The sequence below is a fragment of the Gymnogyps californianus genome, chromosome 17, assembly GCF_018139145.2.
Source record: "Gymnogyps californianus isolate 813 chromosome 17, ASM1813914v2, whole genome shotgun sequence".
Taxonomy (NCBI): Eukaryota; Metazoa; Chordata; class Aves; order Accipitriformes; family Cathartidae; genus Gymnogyps; species Gymnogyps californianus.
This window is the reverse complement of record NC_059487.1, coordinates 8,849,397-8,872,136: the sequence shown is the minus strand read 5'-3', so window position 1 is coordinate 8,872,136 and position 22,740 is coordinate 8,849,397. Positions and strand designations below refer to the sequence as shown.

General features: G+C 42.5%; 1 protein-coding gene across 8 annotated transcripts in view; it reads left to right on the top strand.

Annotated features, from left to right (window-relative positions):
• The first annotated feature begins 6,121 nt into the window (after window positions 1-6,121).
• The window catches only part of ADNP (activity dependent neuroprotector homeobox), a 35,389-nt gene continuing 18,770 nt past the window's right edge, over window positions 6,122-22,740 (top strand). Inside the window, exons 1-6 of one of the 8 annotated variants that reach the window (XM_050907634.1) lie at window positions 6,122-6,229; window positions 9,252-9,301; window positions 11,565-11,687; window positions 16,722-16,880; window positions 18,248-18,293; window positions 19,478-19,784. In XM_050907634.1, coding sequence (XP_050763591.1) covers window positions 18,255-18,293; window positions 19,478-19,784 — 346 coding nt within the window. In that variant the 5' untranslated portion in view covers window positions 6,122-6,229; window positions 9,252-9,301; window positions 11,565-11,687; window positions 16,722-16,880; window positions 18,248-18,254. Of the gene's footprint in view, window positions 6,230-9,251; window positions 9,302-11,564; window positions 11,688-15,157; window positions 15,561-16,721; window positions 16,881-18,247; window positions 18,294-18,584; window positions 18,767-19,477; window positions 19,785-19,961; window positions 20,287-22,740 lie in introns of those variants that run through there. The other 7 variants (XM_050907635.1, XM_050907639.1, XM_050907637.1 and 4 more) reach the window with 7 other exon arrangements.

Genomic DNA, 22,740 nt, shown 5'->3' with positions numbered 1-22,740 from the left:
ACAGTAAAAAATAATGATGACTAATCGATAGTATTTATTTAAGGGTCTATCAAGATTCCAACTATAAGCATGGATTGAAATCTTGGCACAAATGAATTAAATGACAGATTGCCTACTGAGTTCAATACATTGATGACTTCAGCAACAGCTTTTCAACAGTTAGCATTCCAGAGTTGTAGGCAAATTTTAACATTAGGGTCAGTATGAACAGGGTATATGCAGATGAGAGGATTGCTTATCAAACTTTATCATTGTTTTATGACATATTACCTCCAAGGTGCCACGCTGTAGAAGACATGAATAAAGAAGGTTATCACTGAACTTCTGTAAAGCACAGAAACTTTTTCAGCATCATTTCCTCCTCTGTTCCTGCTACATTGTACCTCCTTTCTTCAGGCATGGTGGCCATTGATAACTTGCTATGGATTGTGATTGTTACTGTTCAGGGGGAAATACATTGGGACGGGAGAGAAGGAAACTGGATTGTAACTTTTAATCCAAAATTAGATCTGAAAATTCGGCCCTTGAGAGAGGGATTTCAACAAAGCAGCAGCGGGCAAAGATCATAAAATGGAAGGTTATCCCTGCAAGGTTAGTTGCACTGACTGTTCAACAGAAATTGGTACCAATGGTGCATCATCATAAAAAACAAAACAAAACACCTTGTGTTTGGCTCTCAAACTTCTTTCCTGTTTTGACTTTTTGCAAACGTGTCACACCCCTAGGAGGTGAACCCAGACAAAACCACAGTTGAGAACTTGATGTTTCCTGGGAAGCTGAGGATGGTTATCTAGCTCCTAAAATGCTGTGCTCTCAGGAAGGAGAAGATCTGAGCACTAAATGATACTTCTACTTTTGTTCCAGAACAGGAAAGATCTTAACTGAGCTCCTACAGTCACTGCTTGAGAATGCTTTGGGGTCTTTTGTCCCACTACTTCTGTGCAACTACTGGGGAGCTACCCAGGAAGAAAATAACCAAATTTACTTACTACGTGGTGAATTTCATGTCATGACTGCAATGTGTTTGGAGAGCTCTCGTTTCTAGTCCAGTTTTCCATTCTGCTTGCTCTTGCAAAGGCAGCATATGTCAGTACTTCTGATTGGTGGATCCTGTCAAAATAATTATATTTCTTATTGTACACTGCAGGGGAGGTAAAAAAGACAAGCTGCTTGAAAGTGATAAATTACTGAAATACTGAAGTTAGGTGATTTTTTAATTTTAATCGACGTCTTTCATTAAGTAAATCCTATCTGAATGCAGTGTTTCTGAAAGCGTTGACAACATGTAAGACGTCAATCCTGTATCCACAGAAAGAACGTAGTTTGTCATGGCAGTACAGCATCACCTCCAAAGGACGTGATACTTGACTGACCAGCTTCCAAGTGAAATTTAAGTGTTGCTTATGACAGATAAATTTCTTATTGGTCTGAGTAAGGGATCAACTTTTCCTTTCAAGTTATCCCAGCCAACTAAGCAAACCTATCTTAAGCATCTCTAATCACAGACCTGCTCAATATGAGTATCTTCTTAAAAAACAAGGAGAAAAGAAGGAGAGTACTCTGTGTCAAGGGATAGTTCTTCCCTCCTTTCATCTTGATACAGACTAAATTTTGTTCCTTCCTGGTGACTTTTCCCAAAGTCATCTTCATGGAAGAAGGTTAGAGAATGCCGACAGATGATGAAGTGTCTAAACAGCATAGGAGCTGGATGGCTTAATGGGTCTTAAAGGACATTGTGAGACCAGTGATCTTAATGCTGCTGAGGATTAACTTACTTGCATTTATTATATAATTAATTATGTTAGGTGCTTAAAGCCATTGATAGTTGTCTTAATTATTTTGTATTTGAATAAAAACCAAACATAGTACGGCTGCTAAACTAGTACAGTCACAAATCTGGGCACAATTTTGACCTGAATCAGTAGCACAACACATGTTCAATTATACCTATTCAACTTGGGAATGCTAATTGTCTCCCCTCTGGTGTTAAGTGTTTAGTCTCTTACAATGCTATGATTTTACTGATTTTTCTAGTGGCCATAGTCTACTGTGAGAAACAATACCCACTTCTGTAATATAAAAAGTACATTAAGACTATTATAATCAACTTTTGTTTCATTTTGTTCACCTCACTGTACACACAGGAGAAAAATGGGCTCAAGACTGCTTTTCTCCTTCTTCCCCACTGCTTGAATTTTACCTTTAAAATCAATCTTTTCATACAAACTTTGTAGTATTCTCATCTTTCTTTTCTAACTCGCTGTTGACAACTGTCACGCTGTGCAAACCATCATGAAAACTCTCACTGAACTAAATGAGAAGAAGATCTTGTCCATCGTTTGAGGACTGCTTTCTACATATACTGTCTCATCCTTCCCCCCAATTTTTTCAGCCCTGTCATTGCAGACTTTACCCCAAAGCAGGCAATGGCTCACATTTGCTCAAACTTCTGCTGCTACATTATCTATCCCTCCTGTTGTTCTCTCCCTTGCCTTAAAAAACTTTGCCTGCATCACCCATCTTGTGCGCTGAGTGGATATTTCTGCTTTCTGATGCTCTTCTTCCTATCCATATCTAATTTAATTCCCTCTCACACCAAATTCCAGTTTCTGAACTCTTCACAAATTGTTTTCCGTACTCTTTTTGGCCCCGATTCTGGACTGGGTACCACCACGATGGCTGGAAATGCTGTTTCCAGCTGGAAATTCCTTAATATTGTTGATATTGAGGAATTGGTTAGAGGACTCTCTATCTTCAGTGGTTCTGGCTGCCAGCCTAGCCTGGAGGCTTCTTCTGATAAGTATCATGAAACTACAGCAAGATACAAAATTACTCTGATACTTATACTCGCACCCAGAATTTAGGACACGGAAAGATGTCCAAAAGCCTATTCAGTTCTCCTGCCTGGATTCCAGCTATTTCTGCTTGTGCTATAGTATCCTTTGCACATACCTTCATGTTGTGTTCATTCCCTTAAATATCTATCCAATATAATTTCTACTTCCAATTGCATTATCAGGTTCCATTAAACTCAGTTCCTCTAACCTTCAGACACTTCTTACTATGTTTTCTCAAATTCAGCCCTTAGATTAGAAGGTCTATCGGTCAGGGATTTGTTTTTCTGGTGCTGTAGTATTTTCTTAGAAATTTATTTTCTATGCGTAATGAATCCATGCTAAAGCCCTGAAGTATGGTGGTGACAGATACAGTGAGTTAAATGGGACAATCCTCTCCAACCTGGCCCGTCTTCCAGGCATAACAAAATGACCCAAGAATGCCTTGTAGCCTCAAATCTAAATCAGTGTTTGCTAACTCCCGTTTCTCTTTTCTGTTACTACAATTCCTTTTCTCAGTTAAGCATTCTTCTAGACAACCAAAAGCATCATACAGAAGTACAACTCTCAGTAGGCGAGGCAACTGCGGTAGTGTCATTCTTCACTCCAAACCTTTCAGAATTATCGTCATGCTTTGTTTTCTTCTTTCAGAACGAAGGAAGGTTTGTGTAACAATACTGTATTAAATGTGCTGCAAACATTTTCCCCTTTCTTCTATGATTTTAATTAATTTTAAGAAGAAAACAGAAGTCTGACCAGTAAGAGACAAGTTAGGTAAGTAAAAGTGTATTATAATGCACCACTAATAAGTGATTGCTAACAAGTGGTCAGTGGTAAAGCATAAATAAAAAAGTCTTGAAATAGGAAGGTCCTAAAGTTTGTTTGGGGTTGCGTATTTTAGTCGACAGCAATCAAACTGGCTTAAGCAGCCATGAAGTTAGTTGATAGCTTCTGAATATGGTACTGACTTAATAGTGTTTCAGAAATGTTTTTCAACATACTTTCTTAATTGCGCCATCAAAGAAAAAATACCTACTCTTGGAAGGCAAACTGAAGTTTATAGAAAAACCAAACCAGCTTTCTTCGCTTTCTTTAGTTGAGACGTATTTCACATATGTGTATCGCAGAGGAACTTTTAAGTACCTCAGTTCTAGAAACCTTTTTAATGCTAAAGCACAAGCTTTGTTTTTGCAGGTAAGTTTTGTGTATTTCCATTCTGTTGTAAAAGAAAGACTCTTTCCATGATTTACTGATTCTTATGACCACTAATGTGAAGATACCATGAAAGTACCTGGTGAAATAAAGGTGTGATTTGCAGATAGTGACAAATAGCATACTTCTAAATTCTGCCGAACTAGAAAGTCTTAAAGCAAGCTAACAAATAAAATAAAATGTCACTAAGTTCTTCATAAAAGCTATTTATGTGAATTGTGATAAACACAGTGGTGTACACATTTTCAGGATATCAGTCACTTGAAAATGTAGGAGATCCTTGAGTTTTATGAAGTCTAAGTAATTTATGACAACTTTTCTATGCTTTTATACTTCAGGCAATGATTCAAAAACACGGTCTTTTCTTTCTATTATTGTAAGGCTTAACTATAATATGTGTCACTCTGAACCAGAAAGGTTTTGAATGCTGAGGATGGAAGGAATTACGCTTCACTTCATCCTTCAAGTGTTTGTGTTATTTTTGAAATAACAAAAGCCATCGTTCCCTTTCACTTGTGGAATTTTTTTTTACTGTGCTATAGAGTTGGGCCTCGTTTGTTGAAGAGATCTTGAGCGTGTTTGTCTTGGTCCACAAGGAAGAATCGCATGGGCGGTCTTGTCATAATCCAGATGTTACTGCTCTGAAATGACACTTGTGAGGTCAATTATCTGCCCACCGCACAGACGTGTGTGAACACGTACGCACGAAGCTCACCAGAAACATGACACGCATCCACCTTGGGGTGACTGCTTGCCTTCAGTGAATTAAGCCAAAAGGTGACAGATTTAGATTTCAGAGAGCGGCAGTGTGTAAACCAGACGCGTCCTCTGTCACCTCACCCAATCTCCTGATCAACCTCGTAATAGTCTAGGAACGATTTTGCAGCGCGTGACCCTAACGAGGCACTCAAAGCAGTCGTCGCCCAACTCGAAGCCTCCCTCCCTTCGGCTGAGCCCGGCCCGCGGCTTACCCCGGGTCCGGGACCAGCCAGCCCTGGCCGTCCGGCGGAGGGCTTGCGATGGCTCCGGAAGGGCACCCCCGGGCCGGGGCCGCTCCCCGAGGCCGGCGCGAAGTGGAACGGCGGCCCCGGCCCCTCAGGCCGCGCCGCCGGCTGCGCTGTCCATGGTGTGAGGCGAGGCGCGGGCGCCGGGGGCTCCGCCGCGGGGCGCGCGGCCGGGCGGGGCGGGGCGCGGTCCCCGGCGGCCGCCGTGCGCGGGGTGGCCCCGCCCCGCCCCGGGGGGCGGGCTGCGGCCCGGCGGCGGCGCGCGGAGCGGGGCGGGCGCGCCCTGAGGCGCCGCCGCGGCCGCCGCTCGCCGCGGCACGAGACCGTGTGCTCACGGCCGCGCGGTCACGTGCGCGCACCGCGGTCACGTGGGCGTGTTGCTCGCCAGGCGCGTGCCCCCGCCCCGGCGGCGGAGGCCCCTCAGGACAGGATGTAGTCCCGGCTGGGGGCGGCGGAGGGATAACCGGGCGGTGTCAGCTCCCTCTCCGAACTCAGCCGCAGGGCGCGGCGCCTCCTAGCGGGGCCGGGGTAGATCCCGCCGCCGCCGCCGACGGCGGCGGCTCCCTCCGTCTCTCTCGCGAGAGCGCCCCCCCGCCCCCCCCCCCCGCTCGGCGGGGTTATGTAACCCGCCCGCCCGCCGCGGCCGGGGCGCGGCCCGCGGGGCAGGATGGGGGCCAGGCCAGCGGGAATCCACCGGGGCTCGGGCCCCCTCCCCCCCGGGGCGCGGCCCCCTCCCCTCCCGCCGGACAATGAGTCCCGTATGCTAATGAGAGTCTCGCGTCACTTCCGCTCTTTCTCGGCCGCCATCTTGGCCAGGGCAGGTTCTGGGCAGGAGGGACCCGGCTGTATTGTCTGCAGGGCGCCCAGGGAGCCCCCCCCCCACCCCCACCCCCCCGCCCCGGAGCCCCACACCCCCCCGCCCCGGGGACCGAGCCCAGTGAAGCCGCCGCCGCCGCCGCCGCCCCCGCCCCCCGGGACCCGCTCACCATAGGCCACCCCCCGCACACTCGCCCCCCCGCCATCCAGCCCCCTTTGTCTCCCCCGCGCCGCCGCCGGCTCCGCTCCGCCCGCCCGCCCAGGGACCCGGGCGGCGCCAGGGAGGCAGCTCCGCGCACCCCCACCCCCAGCCAGAGGTGCCGGGGAGCGCCCGCCCTCGCTGCTGAGGAGAGCCCCAGTCAGGTAGGTGTGTGCGTGAGTCCGCGGTCCGACCCGGCGGGGGCAGCCCCCGCCCGCCCCCTCTCTCCCTCCCTCCCTCCCTCCGCCCGGCGGTGCCGCGGCCCCCGGCAGCCCCGTCCCCCAACCCCGGCGGCGGGGCGGGAGCCCCGCGCCCGCCCCGAGGGGCAGGAGCCCCGCGCCGTGCCCACCGCCCTGCCCGCTGCAGCCGGCGGGCTGCGGAGTTGGCGGGCGGGCCCCCCTCCCCCGGCCGCACACATGTTGAAGAGACTTCGCCGCCTTGGGGAGGCCGGTTCTGCTCCGGCCGGCGGCGGGGACCGCTGCGCTGCCGGCTTCCCTCCCGCCTGCCCGGGGCCCGCGCGGCAGATGCAGTCCCAGCCTCCTCCCTTCCCCCTCCCGGTGGGGGGGGGACCGCGCGTGGATGTGTCCCGAGAGCGGCTGTGATGGCGAGGGCTGCGTTGGCGGTAAGGCCAAGTGAACGGGATGATGAGTCGGTGAATGGGTCCGGCATCCCGGCGCTGCCTGCAGCGTGCCGGCAGCCGGGCGCAGGTCCCCGCCGGCGGAGTTGGCGCTGGAGCGAGGTCGGAGAGCAGCGCTGGCTGCCGTGCGATGAATGGGGAGCAGCCTCCCTCCGGCAGCCGAGGTGTCTCTGCCTGCGGGGAAAGGCGCGATCCGCCGCTGGTATCCTGAGCAGAGCACCAGCTGCAGGATGGAGCAACGTTGACTCACCCATCCCTCCTTTCCCTACCCTGGGCTATAGTTACCGACACCCGTTTCTCAGACAAAGGCGGGCGAAATCAAACCCTAGAGCCTCGCTCTGCTGCCGGGAGCTGCACCCCCCTTGTCACGCACCCCCTTCGCTTGGCGGGGGGCGGAGGAGGCGGGGGGGGGGCCAGGGGGAGATTCGCAAAACAAGTACCACGGCGTACGCGATGCTGGTGGTGTCCCGTCCCCGTCCCCCCCCCCCCCCCGTTAAATCGGTATTGTTGCTCCCGGTGTACGGCCGTGGAGAAAAAAAAAAAAAAAAATACCAGCCCCCACCCAAAATGCACCGCAGCCCGGTCGGCGGCGCGGCGCGGAGTGCGGCAGGGAGGCAGTAGGGGGCGCCCTCCCCTCGCCGGGCAGGGCTGCGGCGGGGGGGGGGGGGGGGGGCGCGGGCGGGGGAGGGCCGCCGGCGCGGCCGCAAAGCGCCGTCTGCAGCCCCGCCACCGGGGCTGCCCCGGCCCCGCCGCCGCCGCGCTCCGGGCCCTGCACCGGGTGGGACGGGCCCCGGTGTGCTCCTGGCGTCGTACTTGCCGTCCCGGAGCCGACGTCGCCCGCCTGGTGGGGGCCTCGGGCCGCTGCCGTAGCGGTCGGAGGGCAGTGCTGGGGTTGGCGAGGGAGAGGTGGGCGGTGGGAGCCCGCGGGCTGGGTGAGCGGGAGGGCGAGAGGGTTTAGAGCAGAGGGAGGGTTTCGGGCGGTTTTGCAAGGCTTGTACGCGAGGCTCTGTGGAGGATGTTAGTAATTGTATCAAAACTTGGTTGTGGCCTGTGGTGCCATTTGCTTTATAAACTTGCATGGCTTTTTTCATACGTTGTGAGAGCATGGCTGCAGCGGTAGAAACTTACGGTGTGAGGCATTGCTAAAGCATCGAGTGCTTTGTCTGGGGCCATAGGCGAGAGTCCGGATAACTGGGCACTTTGACGTTTTGATAGCCTTTGGTTATTGGATGTATTTAAGCCATTTGGTAGGTGTGAAAGAGGTTTTCATTCCTTTTAGAGAAATTCCTTTTTTTTTTTAAGGTTGTTTTTACTAGCTATGTTTCTGTTTATTTTTACCACTATTTTCTATTTCTATTTGGAGGTACAAGGTGTGAGATAATGGAGACACATCATTCCTACCTGTCAGGGTAGCATGGACCAACTGTAGCTGGCTCCTGTGTAGCGCGGCCTGTATGTACTGCAGGCCACCAGCATTGTTTCCTCTTGCAGGGTCTCAGCTACTTGGAAAAACTTTCACTTGAGGACTCTGGTAACTGTAATAATTACACGTTGCCATCCTTCTAGGTGAGAAAGATGGATCATCCTGTTTACAAAACAGAAAAGCATTTTTTTTTCCTTTCAATAACAAAACAAACCAAGGCTTGGTTCCTTCTTAGATGTGCATTTGCAGATGTTGGGCAGTAATTTGATATCCGCAGATCAACATTACCGCGATATGTGTTGAAATCTTAAAACATGAACAAGAGACAACAGAAGAGAAACACCCAATTGTTAATGAAATTGCACTTGAGGCTGATGGGTTGTAACATGATTGTTACCTTTCCTGAAGATTATTACAGCAAATACTTAAATAAACTTCAGTCAAAATAGAGGTGTCCTTTTTGACACACAACAAATAACTTGTTCTCCTCCAAAAGTAATACTAAGCTAAATGTTTTTGTACTATTTTTTTTAATAGTAAGCTGTGCTTTACTAAAATTAATATTATTTCTTAATTACCTTCTTAAAATGACTTTTTGGTATCTAATAGAAATGAGATGCTTCCAGTGTTTGGGGACAACTCTCTGAGATCATTGCAAACTGATATATTTTTAGTGCCCCATTATTAAAATCTTCTTTTTTTTTTTTTCCCCCCACTTGAAGTGATGGTCCGTCAGACAGGTTTATAGAAAACATCTCTTTAGGTTACTACTGTTTATGCTTCAAAGTATATTGTGTGGAATTACTAGAGCTTAAAAGTCATTAAGAGCTTGTAAGATCACTTGTGTTAAGTTTTAGGTGGGAGATGTTGTTTGGATATGCAAGGGATGGGGAAGGTGAAAGGTGGCTGCGTTTGCCTGTAGGTAAGACAGACAAGTGGTGAACAGTGTCTGCTGCTCAGAGTGCTTAGGAATGAAAAACCTTCACAGGAGAGGAACTTCTTGACTGTTTTGGAAAGTTTGTGCCCTACAGTGTTAAGCATCAGCTGCACAAACAAGACATCTAGGAAGACTGTATGTGCTCTTCAGGATGAGATGAATAACTTAATTTTTTTTCTGTATACGTAGGCTAGAAGTTACCAGTTGTCAGAAGATGCCCATTAGCATTTTCAGAATTGGTATGTGTCACTTACAGTGGTATATTACAACAGCATTTTAATTAAGCTTTAATAATATGAAGTATCATTTGTTAGGTACTTAACAAACTGAACTTTACAGTTACTGAATTCACTATTAAATTCTAGATGAATGCACGTACAAATTTTCTGTGAAAGGTAAGTTGTGCTTCTGACACACTGTGGAATGAATAATAGATGATTATTCCCAACCCAGCTTTACCACTCCATAATAATAGTAAATACTGAAAGTAAATATTAAAATTTAAAGTAGCATTCCTGGAATACATAAACATATCGGAATCCTATCAGTAGTCAAAAGTCATATAGTCCAAACGTGTATTTTGTAGCTTTTTATTAAGATGGCAGCTGATTTGGTTGATGTAAAGAAAGAAATTGGAACAAATGATTTTGTGGGAGCAAAGACAGTGCTCATGGGTTAATGTATTTATTTTGAGGTGGCTGCAAATAAGATTTAGCAGCTTGATAGGAAATGTGTTGGGGTGTTTTTTGTGGGTGTGGGGTTTTGGTTTTTTTTTTTTTTTCAGAACGGGGAAGTTATCTTTGCTCCACTACTGGAAGTTGGTTTGAGAGAGACAAAATTTTATACATTGGGAATGAACCAAACAGTATTAGATATGATGAGGATCATAGTCTAAAATCTGTAGGACATGGGTGCCAGGAGAGAGGCAGTGAATAGCTATAGGACTGCAACTGATCAGCTGATTAGTGTGGTCCACAGGTGTCATTTGATCTGCTTTATCTGCATGGGCAAAGATGGGGTATTTTTCCAATTATTAGTTCAGCTGAGTTTATTAATAATGCTATGTTTGCTGGGATTATTTTTTTTTAAGATGCATTTAACATGCTTGTTTAAAAAAGATAACAGCTGACTATGTTGGCCTGCATCTAAACAAACGTTACAGTATTTTTTGTTATATTAAATTAAGATCTGCTCTATGCTTAGATTTTTTCATATATATATATATAGGGGGTATGGTTTTTATTAACATAATTGTAACAGTATAATTGTTAATGTGGAGGCAGTCCTCATATAAATAAATATGTTGATACAAGTGTATGTTTCCTAATAATAGTATAAGCAATAGAGATGAGAATAAAAGCTGCTTGTCTAAGGATAATGTAATGTGAATGTCTGTACGTGCATTGGAAGAAAAAGAACTGATTAAGTTAATTTAGTTTAAAAAAAAAAAAGAATCCTATACCTTCTGTTTATGTAGAAGGTTTGTTTTGACTCACCTGACATGTTTTGGGAAGAATGCCCTTGCGTCCTAGTCAGGATGGCCAAATCGACCTGTTCATTTTGAGCTTTCAGGAAGTACTTAGATCTGGTATAAAAAACTGAATACATGTTCTAGATTTGAATAAAGACATTTTTAGAGAGGGTGTAACTCTTATTTATCTACCTGAGGGCCATGTGCCTCAAGGAAAAAACTACATTGTTCAGAGCGTCGCTACAGCTAGCTGATGTTGAAAGGCAAACATGAGGCTTGAATTTTGTGTCTCACTCTTATTTCACATTAGTGCTTTTGAATGTGTATGACGGTTGATGGTTTTGAATAAGAATGGAATAAATACCATTTTTTCTGCAGTGAGTCACTTTCAGTTACCACCATTTATATCCTTACTTTTTTTTTTAAAGTGGCATTAAAGATGATTTGGATGAAAACCGATACTGGCTGTTGGATCCTAAACCTGTGTAGTTGACTCTATGACCGCATCACACCTGCAGCTTCTTGACTATCCAGATCATGTGGCAAAATGTTTCATTTTAAATCTACTTCTCAAGTAGTATCTAAAACAATTTACAAGAAATAGAAACTAAGTAACGGTGTAAACAGCCTGTACACTGAAGTAATACTCTTCAGCTCATCCAGTCATTTCAATGTAGGAAAGGGCATGCTCTCAAGCCTGGCTTCACTGTTTGATGTTTCTTCCCTAGCCCAGCTCCTCTTCTCTCTTTCAGGCCTCAGCCTTCAGGCATTCTTTCTGTCACCCCTTTTTACTTCTTCTGTGTATTGATCTGGATCTGATAGTTCTTAGCTTGTGCTGCAGCTGGGCCAAAGAAGTTGTTAGTGATGCAGATTCATAGCAGCAACAGTAAGGGGGCAAAATGTCTCTTGAGATCTAAGTAGGCAAAATAATTGTCTTAAAATGCTTCTTCCCCCCCCTAAAAAGTCAAACTTAAGTTTGTGATCTTTTTGTTTTGTTTTGTTTCCCCATTCCTGCTGCTGCTGCTATGAAGCCTTTTGAATATCGAAGGTTCCTGAGTCAGACGGAAGACAGCAGTAGCTGAGGTGGATTAACGCTGGAATGTAGTCAGGGATTGGAACACTTGGGAGCTATGCTTAGACAGAAAGGGAAAGAGGTAAGAAGTGTGAAGTGGTAAGACTGATTTTAAGCTCTTGTTTACAGACTTTACCCAATCATGTAATGCCAGCATTTGTGCATAGTGTGTGTGAAGTCGTAAGGCAAAGGAAAAACCATTAGCATCAGCCTACTTCACTGACTATTTTTACACTTTAAATACTCAGATGCTAGCCAGTTGGCGACATCCCTTCAATATCTAATGTATCTACTATCTGAGAAAACATGTATTGGCAGGGTTTTGGATGAGCTTGTAAAAGTATTTGTATGCTCTCTTTTGTTTCGTTGATTTGTTCTGCCACTTATACTAGCATGCAAGCAATGCATTTTACTAGTTAGGACGCACTAAGGGATGCAGTTTCACTGTTGGTTTAAACATATCTGTGTCTGTGCTGCCACTGGAAGGGGTGGTATGAGCCACGCTTTCTGCCACCTTACTTGTGCCAGTCCTAGCACTTCTGTTTGGGTGAGCTGAGGAACTGCTCTGCCTGAAAAACACTCCTCTTCAGCTGGATCAGGTCTCTGCTCTGGCTGTTGACACAGTGGTGATGTCAGGAAAACGTGACAGAGAAGACAGGGCTACCATTTTCACTTGCAGTCTAATCTGATTGCAGTTTCACAATCAGTGTAATCCAATCATAAATTATGTGTATATTGATTACATGCTTTGTTCTTGCACATTTTACAGAGACTTCTATGCCACTTTGTTTAATTATACAAATGTTTTTGTGAGCTTTGGATTGAAAATTTCAAGATGATTCTTGATTTAATTTAAATGGTAACTGCTAATTCATGAAACGTGCTTATATTTCCAAAATAATTTTTATTCTGGGATTGTTCATGCTTAGCTACAATCTAGATGAGGATTATTTTGGAATTGTAGAGCATATTTATGCAGCCTTTTTTCCTGATCACTGAAGTGTGGATATCATGGTGTAAGCAAATAACATCCTTTGTGCTTCAATGATATCCAGTCTCGATTTCAAATTTCAGCAAGATGTGCAGGCTTTATTACATTTCAAACTGAAATCTTTAAGAAATAGCCCTAAACAAGAGAGGCTATCATATTGAGTATGTATATTACATATTGATTTCACTGCACATATGTGGATGCATATAAACGTTTATCTTTGGAGATCTTGAACAGTCACAAAAGATACTATTTAAGATGGCAGTAGGTGTATAAGCCTACTTCTTGAGCTGCTAGTGCCTCTAATTTAAAATTTCCTGTGCACTGAGGTATAGCATGCCCTAGAGAATGGATGCAGTTTAAAACTGCTTTTCAGAATGCAGTAGAGATTGCCAGCATTGATGTGTTTTTAATCATGTGTGTTCAAAAGATCCTTCTTTAGAAAACGTTCAAGTTTAGCTAACAGCATTCTTTAACATACTTCAGCCTGTGTCATCAAAATAAGAAAACCCAACAGAAATTCCCAGCAGAGTGGAAGGCAGCAGGTTATTCATCAAGAATAGAGATAAGGAGTTGTGGTTCCCAGAGCAATTGAAATTTAGCCATTTTGTATTTTGTATTGGGGCACCGAAATTACACAGTGTACAGAACTTTTACTACTAAACAAAAGTTGATAAGGAAATAGTTAAATCCCTTTCAGTTTTGCAGTTAGTGTACACACCCACCAGATGGAGCTTCTGGCACCAGTGGAAAATTCCAGAAATCAAGCAAGAATGAGAAGTGTGTGAATGACTTAGAAGATCCCTGTCTGCTGGACTGCAGAAGATATTTTTTCAACCTTTAAATAAAAAAATGAATGGAGCGTAAGACACATCTGCCTTACTGATTCCTTTCACTAGAACTGTCTTCCATAGAAGTTTTTCCTCTGATGGGAAGCTGGCGTTCTTAGTGCAAGAGTCACCAAGCTGAAGATAGACAGTAAGCTCCAAAAAAAGAGAGAAAACAGTGTTTCATAAGCCCTTGCTGAAAATTGCATATAACCACTGAAACGGCATGTTAAGGTTTTTAGCCTAAGAATTTCCTCCAAAGGATTTTTAAAAGGGTTTTTTTTTTTTAGTACCACATCTTAGATGGACTTATCTCCTCTCCTGAAGCAATATTTACATAGGATGTCCACAGAAGTGGTGTGAAAGTCCTTTTTGTTTGACACACAACTTGAAAGTTTTTTGGAGGTAGCTGATTTAATTTCTGAAGTGATTTTTAAATTTTTTTAAATTCTTTTTTTGACAAAGGGACTTTTAAGAAATAGACTATTTGACTGTGAGGGGGAGTTGGAGTGGTTTCACGTGCACAGTGCTGCAAAAGTTTTACAGTGCTTTGACCAGATAGCAAAATACATTTGTTGATTTACTTCAGTTAATCTTCGTTTTAAAACAGCATGTCAGGTTTTTCCAGAGCGTTTGATTTGGGTTTTCTGTTCACTTTATATCTTTTTGATGTGCCTAGTCCTGTTTTGGATATAGACACAAGTTAAAGGACCTTGGATATAGACACAAGTTAAAGGGCTTGGGGACTTGTGCTCGCTGATGTGCTAGCTTAAGGTTGAAGTTAAGTGCTGGGTCTAACATGGCAGCTGTGTACACAATTATCTAGTTGGAGTTGAGAGGTGTTTGTTAGACAGAAGTTAGCCGAAGACCATCATATTACATGGGCAGAAGCTTGGTGTTGCAGATGGTTGAGCTGATAAGGTTGAGGAGGTGCTCTCTGTTTAAAATGTTGCCATGAGAATAGAGCGCATGCTGTTACAAAACAGCCTCCATCCTAGGATTATGGCGGACTTGAAAAATGAGCCCTTAGTTGTCTGGCATTTCAGCTGTGCTGATAAACTGCAAATCTCATTACCTTCACAGGAGATGTGGGTGCACAGCCCTCTGAAAACTAGGCCAGAAATGCTTAAATAAGGAGGAAGGAGAAGAGTCCAACTGAAGAAACTGAAAATGCTTAATGTAAGCCAGTGTTAGACATGTTGGGAGTAGACTCTTTATTCACTCAGTGCAGGGAGGGGAGATATTTAATTGCAACTCTTACCTTTTCAAGGAAGTTTTTGGTAGTTTTTAGTTATTCCAACTTCTCTGTTCTCCCTGATGTTTCTGATCCTGGTATTTTTGATTTGCTCACTCTTCCCTGAGATACTTTTCTGCTTCCTATCACTCTTCCTTGCTCAGCTGTCCTGGAATTGTCAGGTCCCAGAGTTCCAGGCTCCGCCTTGCTGCAGGGACAGGCCAGCATTGTCCTCATGTGAATATACAATATTATACACCGTCATACTATATAGCATCATTTAACCTGCATACGTGAGGAGGCTGCTTTTCTGTTGCTGTGGGAATCATAGGTTAATTTTCTTGTCTATTTTTCTTGTATTTTAAGAGATTTCACCCAATGTTGCGCTAACAGCCTTCTTTGCAAATCTATTTCATGGCTGGCTTTTTAGAGCATGCTATTAAATGCAGTTAGCTGGGCAAATTGTTAAAAGTAGACCTTATTTTAAATGCAGTTGGAATAGGGAGATAAAAAACACAGTATCAAGAAACTAACAGTCTTGTTTCATTTCGTCCAGGAACATACAGCTGCTGTCAGCTCTGATATATGCTACTATGTTGCACTGTTATATGCAAACCAAGAACTCCTTCAACTTTAAATACTAGCAAAATAAGGGCTAAAATAAAAGAATTTTGATTTGTATAAAGTCAGGAAAATGCCAGATGCTTGGTGATTCTCGTCAGCAACACAGTGCAGGGAAATGATACTCAGTCTTCTGGAGGCCCAGTATGGGATGAAGTACTTCCCTGTGCTCAGTATTCGTATCTTCAGGCTGATACACTAATTGTCACTGATCTGCTCTCAAGGCTGATGGGTCCCCATCCAGAAATGTGCTTTCTGCAATGAGGATTCAGTGGGAGAGAGGTAATTTGGATTTGATAGAGATACAGGGGCACAAATTCTACTTTCTAGTTAGAAAATATTCCAGTATGAAACAAAATAACCATTATCCTTACCTATTTGAAGATACGGCTAGTGGTCTTGTTAAAGCATATGCAATATTCAGTTTTGCCTCAATGTGAAGTATTTTAAGAATTTTGTCTTTTTAAATTTCTTAGAACATTTTAGTATCTTCTGTTGAAACCGTACTTGCTGAAGAAAAATAATCTGTATATTAAGCTGTGGATGTTCTGTCTGAATAATCAACGGAGATTAAAATCTAACAACTTTAAACAGTAAAAACCCTTATTACTTGGAAAAGTAACTATAAATGACTCAACAAATTTTGCTTTTATAAACTTTAGATTTGGTTGTTCCAGACTTCATGGTACTGATTTTATGTCTTGTGTTTCCAGTCTGTTCAAGACTGAGTTTCTGTCCATGGGTGATGTGAGTTGAAGAGGTGTCAGTCTTCCTACAGGAGCACAATCATTTACATGCCATTACCCAAAACGGTTTACTTCACATCTTCCTACTAGCAGCGTTGTACTGAAAATTTTAATCTGAATACTTCCCAAATGAATGTATGTCCTTAGGATTGTGGCTGATGGCCATGTCACCTGTTTGATCTCCCATAGTCTTGTAATTTAAGGTGGGACTGTGTTTGTATGAGAACCTTCTAGGAAAAATTACCTGTACAAGGAAGTGCTGTTGGTGTTTTACTAAGTGTACCTCATCTATACAGGGTGCAGCTATGTTGCTGGTACTAACAGCTCAGATGAGGTGTAAACTGAGGTCCTAACCACTTCAGTCAAAAGGTTATATGAAGTGCGAATAGGAGCATTCGTCTCTGTATCCTGCTGGATTTCTGAATTGGGTAACTTAATTGAAATCTGAGCACTAAAATATTCCTCAGGTAGCATCACCCAGCGGAATCTGTTGTTTAAGCCACAAACCTGCTAAAACTTCCTGCAGCACTGTTAACTTGCTGGAGTGCACTCTACAGTAGCTCCGTGTCAGTAAAGGTACCGTAAATGTGGTTTATAATTAGCTTTGGAGTCCTTCGCAATGAAACGTACGTTATAAATGTAAGATTGCCCTTATTACATTTCTTATCTCTTGTCTTTAACACTTTGTTTTGTACAGCAGGATATGATCCTTCTTCTATGTCCGGGCTTTGGCCTCACACAGTAGGTGTAATATAATCCCTGAGGTGGGCGTTCTGGAAGGAGAATTATTTTTGGAGGCTTTTGCATGAAACTTGTCCAATGAGTCTGAGACGCCCAAGCACCATTAATTTTGGAGGTAAATGCCTCATAATATGTACTGAATAGATTGGGAAGAATTAAGATTTTCATTTGGCGAAGTATGGGCAAAAAATAGTTCAAAGGATAGTTCTGACTGTTTACTTCTGATGTTTGGACATTTTGAACTTAAAGGAACACCAACTTGAAGTCTAGAAAAATTGGGGGGGGTGGGGGGCTTTGAGCTCAATCAGTCTGGCAGCTTCACTGCATATTAGCTTCCTGGATTAAAATTTTTTCCCCTCTTTTGGTTTATTAAAACCAACAGAGGCAAAAGTGAAAGATGACTTTGACTGCAAGAGAAATGACCAGACTGCCGGAAGTACTCTCTCATGCTGAAACAAACTGGGGAAAAACCTGTGATTTGTGATACGGAAGTTCAAAGATATATAATTTAAGTTGGGTGTCCCTTTAAGTTATTCCTTGGAATCAGATGTTTCTTATTTGAATCTCAACTGAAATGTTTAATTTTGGAAATTCAACTGAAATGTTTTTTATTAAGATATTTTCTATCATTTGTCTATAAATCGGTCTGTCAAAGTGGGCTGGGATATGTATAAAGGGAGGGGAGGGAGGATTACTGTAGTTAACAACAATGAAAAGATAAAGCCAAAGAGGGGGAAAAAAAACCAACAAAAAAACCCACAAAAAACAAATGAAAGAAAATATAACAATTGGTGTCAAAAGAGTTTTTTAAAAATGACAGATTTTAAATGTCGGTACTTGCCTTGGGTGGGGGGGCGGGGGGGAGAATCATTTGCATGAAATATGATTTACTTTAAATTTTCTTCATGCTATTGTTATTGGAATAAAATCAGGTTACTGATAAAATTATAAAGATACTGTACATTTTAAAAGTTAGTAAGTTAAGTTTGCTCTAGTAAACAACAGTAATGTAGTACTGGCACAGAGCCAATAGAGAAATTAAAACTATTTTAAAGATTTACAGTGTCTGGGTTGCACTGATGATGTTGATCCTGGATTCTCATTGCTTTCTGATTTTAATGATAACTGTTTTTGAGAAATATTTAGTGCTTAAAAACAGGCTGTCTAGTAGAGAGCTATCCTACACTTTTTAATGAAGTAATTTTTAGCATAATCTGAATTTTATGCACTAACTTGTTACCAAACTGCATGCATTTTTTTGATTATGCTGTTTCACTCTGCTGCTGCCCTTCCCTTTTAGTATTATTATGGATATTAAGAAATTTGGGTTTGAATTATTGGAATGAAAACCATGGGATCATGATACATACCTAACAAAGGCAATGGACTAGAGTAGTGGGTTTAAGTGTGTGTGGGGGTATATTATGTAGGGAAAAGGAACAGCTTTTAGAATAAGGGTTTGAAACGTTGCTTTTTCTGTAGGAAAAAGATGGAGTATTGCATGCTGGGAACAAGTGCTTTCCATAAGGTAGCTAAATTTTAAAAGTACATTTGTTTCATTTTGTTTTAGGCTTTGCTTAAGTATTCTAATCTAGTAATTTTGTCCTTTCTGCAGTTTTCATTTTGATTAGACCTCTGCAAAACTCTCTTCTAAACAAAAATTCAAAACCAGACAAAAAACCCCAAACCTGGGCCACAACTGCAGTTTGACATTTCTGAAACGTTGCTCAATGTGTACAGAAGAATATTTAAAGGATATTAGTAATAGTATAAATTCTTTCTGTGGTCTTTTTTGTTTTCTATGATTTCAAAATTGCAGATATTAACACCGGTAAATTTAAAGATGTGAATGTGTTGGATGACTACAGAGAAATGACCAAAAGTAAAACAATTTGTTAAAAGGTAGTCTTCATTGACACCTCCTTAAAAACAAAACAAAACCGCAAAACAACAAAACCAAAGAGCCCCACTCATCAGGAATGCTGTCGGCAGAAACTCCAAGTAAATAGTCACATTCTTTTTTCCTTTGTTCTTGTGAATAGCAAGACATAACATACTTGGAGGAAGTTTGAGTAGATGAGTCAGGACTTATTTCATTAACTGCAGTTAAATGTTTTGGCCAGGTTTCCCAAGGAAACAAAGCTTATACAATTTTTCAGATTGTGGCTTGTCTCCTAATCTCTCTCCCTCCTCCCAGCCAAGAAAAATGTTGGCCATTTTCAACCAAGTTTGGTAGAGATGGAGGTCTGAAAAGATAAATAAGCACCTTTAAGTTTCATTAAATGTAGATCTCCAGTAAGAGAAGAAAATAAGGCTTGAACATTCACAAGTTTCCTTCACAACTCTCCTATCAGCCTGTTCCTTCAATTGGATGCAGCAATGCCAAGTGGCTGCTAAAAACTCTGTGGGAGGAGTTGTAAGGAGGAGGGGGAAGAAATCATACCCCTTAGGCCCGGGATTTTAGGGGGTTGACTTCTCAATGTTGGATGTGTGCCAGCTGCAGAGGTGCCAGTTAGGTGGTGTGCCTGGAGCTGAGCACAGCAACTTGCCTGTCATCTAATATGGAGCTTAGCAGAGGGTTATGGAGGAAAGAGAAGAAGCAGTAAATTATCTTGGCTTAGTATTTGAAGTATTCAGCTCCAAATGAGAGTTGTTGGTGCCTGACTGAGTGCATGTATAGTATATTATTCCATGGATACGATATTATTACAGGTACAGCAGCAGCTCATGATGCCCCGTAAAGCTTTTCTTTCCCAGAAAGAAAAGCAGGCTCGTGCCAGGGAAAGGGATATGTTAAAAAAGAGGAGGAGGCGACAAGACTATCTCAAAAGAAGCGTGGAGCCACAGAAAAATGCAGAAACAATAAAATGGCACAGGGATGATGAGAAGAGGAGAGAAAATGAGCAAGTTAAGGACAAAGATATCAAGAAGCGGTGGAGACAGGATGAGAGAGAACGACGAAAGAATGTGGACGCTATGAATTGGCGCAGGGAAGATGAGAAGAGGGAAAATGAGCGAGGTAAGGACCAAGAAGGCCAAGAACCAGCAAAGAAAGGATGAGGAGGAGAGGGGGAAAGAGCAACGAAAGGACGGACCTTTTGAAGCAGCAGAGGGATGATGAGGGGGAGAGGGGAAAAGAGAGAGTAAGAACAGTTCCATTTTATAAGCATGTGCAGAAATAACAGAAAATATTAGTATCTTTTAGTTTCAAATTTGTAGGAAATCTGCTTTAATGAACTATAGTTCTTACAGAGCTAATTATTTTAATAAGACAAGATTGATCTGAGTATAGAGGTATATAAACTCGAAGTCACAATGGGATAGAAAAGGCTGGGTTTACACATTGCTTATAAAATTGTCTGTTTTGCACACATGCTCACGCCTAATACTTTCTTCAACAGTACAGTTGATAATACTGTGTTTCAGATCACCAAAAAGTTCAGGTTTTCTCAGTCTTCATAATATGAGTAAATGAGAGCATTAGGAAAGGAAGGGTCAACCAAACGTGCTCATAAGAGAAGGTAAAACTGATGTTTTATTTTATTCTTTTTAATAATGTGCCCAAGGGATAATTGTAATTGCATCCCCACTTTTATTCTGAGGTAGATTATTTAACGGAAGTCGCATGGAAGTGTAAATTTCACAGAATGCTTTTAAGAAGCAGTCAGTTCAAGAGATGCCCATTTCTGTATCATTAGATCTAAGGTGTTGGCATCAAATCCCATGGCATCACATTTGATTTGATAAATTCAGCCAACAACTTGGCATCAAATCTGAAAAACTGACAAACAGTAGATATTTACATTACAATAGGAAGACCCCTTCTAAAGTTGCTTTTTTATTAAATTTGATATATGATTTTTTATATCTGGAGTTATAAAATGGTTTTTTTGCAGTAGCCCTAAAACATTAGTTGTAGGCTTATGAACTGGCAGTGGATTTATACTGGATGAGAGTCTAGTCCTTTGGAAGTCCTTCTAGTCCAATTTAGAAATTTGAGCCCTTAGAGTAAAAGGGGTAGTGCCTTTGCACACAGGATGGTAGTTTGCTCCCATCTCTACAGCTGGGGAAGTTGCAGCCCTTCTTGGAAGAATGGGCTTCCTTTGCATGCAAGGTGTTCACAGTAAACATTGCGGGGAAGGGGCTGTCACACTTAATCTTTGGTGAAATAGTGCCTCTTCTAAACAGTAGTAAAGAACTAGCCATCCAGAAATGAGAAACTGATTCAATTGTCCGCATCTTTTGGGTTTCCTCTATTTAACATATGTTTTGTTTTAGGATTAAAGATCTGCACTTCCCCCCCCCCCCCCAAAGTGTTTTGGCACCCCTGTTTTGACTGATCAGTTATGATGAGGCAGCCTGGAAGGACATAGCCTCAACAAAACCAAAATGGTCAACATACTGAATATGCATAAAGCTTTTCTTTTTAGTGCTGATCCTTTCAACTGAGCCAAGAAATAAACTTACAGTGTTTAAGGGATAGGGTGAGGGGTAAATGTTGCTTATTATGAGTAACTTTATATATTTCATTGTGAGGGGAAAATGCTCTCAAAATGAGTTACCAGCTTTCCACCTCTACGTTCCTGTGAGACTTTCATTGTAGGCCTGGGAATCATCAGCTGGTAAAATAAACTGTATGTCAACAAAATTGATAAATGCATGTGAAAAAAAAATTGCTTCCAGGAGCCTCGTTTTTATTTATGTAACTTTTTTCTCTCTTCATTCCTAATTTTCACTCAATACTCACTAGGAAAGTTTAATTTTGTAGTTTTCCTTTTCTTGATTGACTGCTTCTTCTAACTGTTCTCAGCTCTGTGAACTTAGATAAACTTAGAACTATGTTCATAAAATTTCCAAAGGAAATAAATGGAATAGCCAGATAGTAACTTTCCAATTATTCCTCTAGTATCATTAGTGATGTTGACATCATACTTTTCTTGTATGTTAAAAAAAAAAAAGGTGAAATTAAAAAAATCATGTATTCCACTGGCTTGATTCTGCCAGTGGACAGGTACTTCAGAAGAATCAGTGGCCATTGTAAAGAGCATTAGGATACCTAGCCTACTCATACAGGTTTGAGATGCCTGAATAAGAATAAAATGCACTAGGGACTAGGGGTTTTTGTTTATAGCTTTTGGGGATTCCATAACTGTTTTTTACTTGCTATTTCACAGTGATGCTCTTTACAAACCTTGAGTGAAGACATCTTCCTCAATGACATGTTTAGGGTCGCCTACAGTTCTGTGCTTGCTGGTCATGGAAGGCTTTCCTAACGGTACAAACTGACAGTGTGGTAGTAAGGAAATGGTGTAATTTTCCGTTAAGCATAAAGAGAAGAAAACCCGGAGTAGGTCTTCTAGAAAACCTAGACTAGTGCTGTCTTGGTTCCTTTACACAGCAAGATTTTCCTCCAGATTATTTCTTTAGGTCTTTAAACTATTTCAGGATGAAACCCACCATTTTACTAACAAGGCTGTGACATTAAAAATATATTATACTTGCTGCTTGTTAGAACTGTAACAAAGCTCAAACATGAAACAAGCATAGTAAGCGCTTTGAATAATATTGTCCAAAAATGAATATAACATAATGAGGCAGATGTGCAGTATTTGCTGAAGATTTTAGTTGAGAGAAAAAGGCTGTCTTGTTCTGAAACTGATGCATCTTTCCCAGAATCAGAATAGCATTGTTACTTTGTGGGTGCTTTGAAGCTGTACTCTAGAAGATCCTCTGTTTCATTGTTCTAGATAAAGTTGGAAGAGCTGAAACAGTCTTAACAGCCGTTACCTGATGGTGTCAAAGGTAGCGGGCTGCAAGGCAGCTCTTCTGATGAGGTCCAAAATACAAAAGACCCAGTGGAGAATTAAGAGTTTAGTTACACTAAAATAGAAACAGCTTTTGGGGTCTAAAGACAGGTGGAAGCTTTCTCCTTTTTATCACCTCTGATATTTGACTGATATGGGTGGTTTTGCTGT